Below are 6,018 nucleotides of genomic sequence, written 5' to 3' on the forward strand. Positions count from 1 at the left end.
ATTATGGTGCTAGATGACAAACAGAACTCTACATGATAACTCAGTGCATAAAACACCGCACTGTAAACTATGCAACAGATAAATATTATGTTTTTCACTTGAAAATTACATCTTAAAAATGTAATCATTACATAAGAGCTCCACATCAAACACATTAATCACATCATCTTTGTAGTGAAATAGCTGATGACTCATTAAATGTTTCCATGCAATTTATCCACAGTGAAAAATATTCACTTTGCTGGATCTGAAAATCACGATTTCCGAGATCAGACGAGATCGGGCGTGTTCAGGGTGGTGTGGCCGTAAGCGTAGACATTGAGGGCTAGCAGGAGGGACTATGCGCTTACCTGCTGCTCTCTGGCAGGTAGCTCCATGCCCTCCTGGGTTTTAAATGCACCTTAGAACACACATGCATCAACACTACAATGAGCGGGTGGAGGGAGGTTTGGAGTCTTCTCTCACTCCCGTTCTCTGCGGCCTGCTGGAGCGGGGGGGCTAGGAGGAGGAGTTGGCCGTCCGACTGCGGTCTGGAGTGTGGGGCCTCCCTGCTGCTGCGGAGTCGGGGCGGTCTGCCTCTCCCCACCGCAGGGAAAAGGGTAACACCACCTGGGTCTGGGTGCAGTTCCCCCCTTCAGGGGCAAGGGTACCTAGACCCGGTTTGTAGAGTACGCTTGGGGAGTGTGATCGTGTGTACAGCGTCTCTTTATGTCTGTCTCCACGTTGGTTGAGTGTGGAGTAAGTGTATATGAGAGCATGAGGGTGGGAATGGATGTTTGTATCTGTGTGTGCCTGTATGTCTGTCTATATGTCAGGTTGGGTGTCAGGCGCCACCTCTCTGGGGACATCTCAGGCCCTCCAAGGTTTGGAGGCCTATCTCCCCCCACCACCACTTCCCCTGCCAGTGGCGGACTCCCTCAGACATCAGTGCGTTGGTGGTTCTTTGTGTCTGGGGATGGGCGTCCAGGTACACACCGGCTCACTCCTTGGCGGCCGCTTATCGGGGCCTCTGGATGTCTGGAGTTTTGATCTCCTCCATACCTGCTTCATGCCCTGAAGGACGGGGCTGTGGCCCCCCCACACCCTCTAGCAGATCATTACATCAAGGAACTTTTTAAAAAAACAAGCGCGTCCATGCTCACAGGTGTACACACGGGTGATCACACCCACAAACTACACCCTTTTTGGCTCCTACCTCAAAGCACACTGTGTTCTGCTGATCTTACGTGCTGCACAATAATGTTTAATATTTAGTATTTACTGTCATATTCCCATATATCATTGTGATGTTGTTTATTCTATCAGTCTTGTTCTCTTCTGCTTGTTTTCTTTTGTCTTTCTCAACAGGTGATCCAGGTGATCGATAGATGCATTTTCTTTTCTTTTTCTGCCCATTCTGTTGGGTTTTGTTTTTTGCCCTTCTCCCCTGTCCCTCTTCTCAGCTGTTTCTCTTTCTTTCTCCCCTTCTTTCCCCCAGTCAAGTCTGTCCCGTATTCAGCAAGTGAAAATAAAATAAACAATAAAAGGTGAATCAAATGGACCATTACGGCAAGGCTGGGATGGTCAATTTGGTAAAGTAAATCCGTTGGGCATCTTTCTTTGCCTTTAGACAATAATTCTGATGGCAAAAGAGCCAAACGGGACAGGCAAGAAAAGAAAAAAAAGAAAATCACGTGTTCATTTCATTAGACACTAGCAATACTATTAAACTGGACCTTATCATTCTCATATAGCACTAAATGTGAAACTGAGTCATATCATAACAATCTATATATGTAATATGTGTTTGCCTGAATCTTCCAGCACAAACAGAAAGAGGAGCTGTTGTCTGAGTATCAATGCAAATACACACCAGAAATCGTTCAGTAAAGACAAATTTAATAAATGAAATCTGGTGAGAGGGCCTTTGATGTTTCTCTTTGGATCATCCTTCCATCCATTTCTTCAGATTGGAGCCATCCCAGCTGTTATGGGGCCAGAGGCAGGAGTACAACCTGGACAGGTCAGTCTAACACAGAGAAACAGACAACTATTCACACTCACATTCAACCTAACTGCATCTCTCTGGACTGTGGGATGAAGCTGGAGTACCTGGAGGGAACCACAAAGGCGCCAGGACTGTCTTCTCTCAGGTGACGGCCGTTCACGCTGCTCTGAAGACCCTCAGTTGTCTTTGGATCATCCTGTTGTTTGTCTCCCAGTGTCGTTGCTGCTCTTCTCCTTTCAAAGACAAACACCAAATAACACCAAATGAGAGTGAATCACTTCAGAACAACAGGAACACTCCTGGTTATTGTGAGCAAACGTCATAACAAGATGAATATATTTACCATTTTACTGAGGGAACATCTTCTGTGTGGAGTTTCTTCTCATCTTGGCTCTTTTTCCTGACATTTAGAAACAAGAGGCAGAAAAGAAAGAATAAAAGTTAAAACCTCAACGATTTTTTAATGTTTGGGATATTTTAGAAACAACCGTAAACACTATTTACTACTTACCACTTTGTTCAGTCTTGCTGACGTTCACTCTCCTCATCTTCTCTCTAAAGGACAAATGACAGTAAAGAGGGAATCGTTTTAGTAACTTTATCAACCAGGTGAGCAGAATTTTAGATATTTATCAATATTCTGATTAAAAGCAGAGTGAATACTTATCTTTTTACGAGAAAGGGTTCAATCCGTCCTGTCTTAGGTCTTAATGTCACCTTGTCTCCTCTCTGTTTTCTCTGAAAAACAAAAGACAAATGGGAAGAAAAAAATTAGTAAATGATTTCAGCAACTAGAGGAAGTGTTCACTGAGGAGGAGCTGTCATAATAATATAAAATCAATATGTACTTATCTTTTTTTTAATGAGAGTTTACAGAGCACGCTGGCTTCGCTCCTCCCTCCGCTCCTCTCTGAAAGTTACCTGGATAAAGGATAATAACAATTAATAGCATCATCAAAACAGACAAACCTGAAAGAATTGCTGATCAGAGTTGTGACAGAGTCGCAGGTTAGATGGATGTATACTTATCTTTCACAATGAGAGCGTTTGCATCTTCCTTTAGAGAGAAGATGAGGAGAGTGAACGTCAGCAAGAATGAACAAAGTGGTAAGTAGTAAATAGTGTTTACGGTTGTTTCTAAAATATCCCAAACATTAAAAAATTGTTGAGGTTTTAACTTTTATTCTTTCTTTTCTGCCTCTTGTTTCTAAATGTCAGGAAAAAGAGCCAAGATGAGAAGAAACTCCACACAGAAGATGTTCCCTCAGTAAAATGGTAAATATATGTGTACTTTGTACTTTAAATGTGTAAAATGAGTTCTTATCTTTTTTTTGTGAGAGGGCCTTTAATGTTTCTCTTTGGATCATCCTTCCATCCATTTCTTCAGCTTATCCAATTCAAGATTGGAGCCATCCCAGCTGTTATGGGGCCAGAGGCAGGAGTACAACCTGGACAGGTCAGTCTAACACAGAGAAACAGACAACTATTCACACTCACATTCAACCTAACTGCATCTCTCTGGACTGTGGGATGAAGCTGGAGTACCTGGAGGGAACCACAAAGGCGCCAGGACTGTCTTGCTCTCAGGTGACGGCCGTTCACGCTGCTCTGAAGACCCTCAGTTGTCTTTGGATGAAATAACACCAAATGAGAGTAAATCACTTCAGAAACACGGGAACACTCCTGGTTATTGTGAGCAAACGTCATAACAAGATGAATATATTTACCATTTTACTGAGGGAAAATCTTCTGTGTGGAGTTTCTTCGCAGCGTGACTCTTTTTCCTGACTTTTAGAAACAAGAGGCAGAAAAGAAAGAATAAAAGTTAAAACCTCGACGATTTTCAAATATTTTAGGACATTATTTTAGAAACAACCTTAAGCACTATTTACTACTTACCACTTTGTTCAGGCTTGCTGACGTTCGACATGCTTCACTGTATATTATAATCTCAAGCGCTTCCTTGCTGGACTCGGGCTCCGGATGCTGCTCTCTTCCTCCGGAGCCTTCCTCTTAGCACGCTTTGCCGACATATTTAGAAAACGGCAGAGCACCGAAGTGAGAACTCTGCCGTCCGCGCTGTAGTCTGTTATTCTCCAGCGGTTCGTCATCTCAGTGTCCTCTGTTCGGTAAACAGTGGAGATGACTCTGGTGACGAGGAGGCCGTCGACAGTCAAGGTGCCGACACGGTTCCTCCGATCTGCCTTCAGCACAGCAAGATCCGCTTTCTCTGGAAGAACTGGAGTCAGGAAGCGTGGATGAGAGCTGGAGCCCGCAGGCGGCAGCATCATGCCAGCTGGTGAGTCCGTAGGAGGAGAAGGAGTGGTGTTCTCTCTCTGGCTCTGCCTCACATGGACAAATGGTGTCGTCACCTGGTCCCGATGGAACAATCCTTTAAAAGGTATGTAAGGAAAGTCCTTGGACCCCGTCACCAGGTTATGGTAAAGAGTGAGGACCAGGTGGGACATGGAGTCCAGTTGGCTGCTGCTCAGTTCACGGTTCCTCAAGTTAATGACGACCATCTGAGGAGCAGTGATTGGACTCACCAGCTCAGCTACGAGAAAGCAAAGCATGCGTGTACGTTAATCATGTGATCACACAAACTAAAGCCTGAATTTAAATTGTCCAGACATGGCTTTACATCATCATAAGCTCTTCCACACACAAACAGTAAGAAGCTCCCAGCAGAACTCATTGTTTATGAAAGCCTTCACCTTTTTTGGTAAAAGTTTTCATGCAGTGTAAGGCTGCATGGACTTTCACTGAGGTTTTAATACGCATTCACATTAAGGAGTAATATCTTCATATTAGTTGAGCATCGATATTTTGAGAATAAAGCAGCTACATTTAGGTGAGAAACCTCCCACCTCCTTATTGCAGGCACACACTGTTTCAATCTCAAACTCATCCAGCGACTCTGTGAACTTTTAAAACTCCATTCTCCAGCTTTATAAAATTCACAATTTATGAAACTTTCACGTATAACTCAGCGCCAGCAGCCCAAACATGTCAACTCAAACCCTCTACATGCAAAAACGGCCGCGCGCTGACGTCAGCGTCCTCCAATGCCTTACGTCGTTTCCAGGGCGCGTGCATTCAATTGTTTTTTTTTCCAGCGATTTAAAAAAAAACATGGCGCCATCTTTATAGTGTACTGGCACATGTTAAAATTGATGTTACTCAAGTATGAAACATCTCATCCTAAACGTTAACACTCATGAAGTCCTACTTCCAAACAATAAAAGACAAAAATCTAAGTTGTATTTGTTTGCTAGCACTCTGACATATTAGCCTGCTGTACTCACCATAGCGTTGATCTAACACCTCGTCAATGAAAAGGGAGAACAGGTGCATCTCGCGACTGAAGTTTGTAGAAGTCATTTTGCAAATCCTTCTTGAAGATTTTCAAACGTTGGCTGTAGTTTGAAAAATCCGAGTTTTCACAGCACTAGTGGGAAAAAGCTCCTGTTTGCGCTCAAACGTGAAACCCGAATTCCAATTTTGCCTCCTGCTTTTATACCTGCACTCAAACACGTCATCATCACCATGACTCCCAGTGCCACCGAAAATCAATTTTATTTATTTAAAATAAAGTTCGTCTAATTATCATAGCTTTTTCAAAAATATATATATTTCTCATTTTATTTTACTCTTTTATTCATCCTTTATAAAAAATATGTTGCCAAACTTTGTCGTTTTAATTCTTTAAAAAAATCATTAATTCACCAGTTTACAAAAATGAAGATCGATATCTGAAATTTAAATTAATAAATAAATAATTACAATTGATAATGGATTTTTAGCATTAAAGAATCGTTTTTCAATGCGCTTTAAATGTTATCAGAGCCGATGTTGTGCCAAAAAGTGATCGCAGTCCAAAAAGTGATTTACGGTATTGAAACGTTTGTTTGTGTCATGACATTTGTAAACAGTTGATGTTTAAGGTGCAGTTCACGTGGAAGCCAGAGGAGGGTGGTGTTGTGCGCATAATACAAAGTGATGGCGAAACCTAAAAGACGGTGTCATGTCTG

The 6,018-nt window shown here is 42.5% G+C and overlaps 1 protein-coding gene across 2 annotated transcripts; it reads right to left on the reverse strand.

The window, feature by feature from the left end:
• Window positions 1-1,861: 1,861 nt before the first annotated feature.
• LOC146559396 (uncharacterized) lies at window positions 1,862-5,479 on the reverse strand. 2 transcript variants are annotated; one of them, XM_085245317.1, is made up of 8 exons: window positions 5,293-5,479; window positions 3,887-4,541; window positions 3,715-3,775; window positions 3,533-3,613; window positions 2,499-3,449; window positions 2,331-2,387; window positions 2,092-2,220; window positions 1,862-2,008 (listed from the first exon to the last, which is right to left on the reverse strand). In XM_085245317.1, the coding sequence occupies exons 1-2, from the start codon at window positions 5,366-5,368 to the stop codon at window positions 3,931-3,933; spliced, it is 687 nt and encodes a 228-aa protein (XP_085101443.1). In that variant the 5' UTR covers window positions 5,369-5,479; the 3' UTR covers window positions 1,862-2,008; window positions 2,092-2,220; window positions 2,331-2,387; window positions 2,499-3,449; window positions 3,533-3,613; window positions 3,715-3,775; window positions 3,887-3,930. The 2 variants fall into 2 exon arrangements, with proteins under 2 accessions (XP_085101443.1, XP_085101444.1); XM_085245318.1 differs by lacking the exon at window positions 5,293-5,479 and adding an exon at window positions 4,855-4,975.
• Between the last annotated feature and the right edge of the window lie 539 nt (window positions 5,480-6,018).

The sequence above is a fragment of the Mchenga conophoros genome, linkage group LG14, assembly GCF_057382185.1.
Source record: "Mchenga conophoros isolate Kocher_MC1m ecotype Shallow Benthic linkage group LG14, M_conophoros_male_GT1.1, whole genome shotgun sequence".
Lineage (NCBI taxonomy): Eukaryota > Metazoa > Chordata > Actinopteri > Cichliformes > Cichlidae > Mchenga > Mchenga conophoros.

Bases quoted from the DNA above. Each gene is read 5' to 3' on its own strand.
- LOC146559396 (XM_085245317.1), bottom strand. From the start codon at position 5,368: ATGACTTCTACAAACTTCAGTCGCGAGATGCACCTGTTCTCCCTTTTC. The intron at 4,542-5,292 runs GTGAGTACAGCA...GCTTTCTCGTAG, and splicing joins GGTGTTAGATCAACGCTATG to CTGAGCTGGTGAGTCCAATC.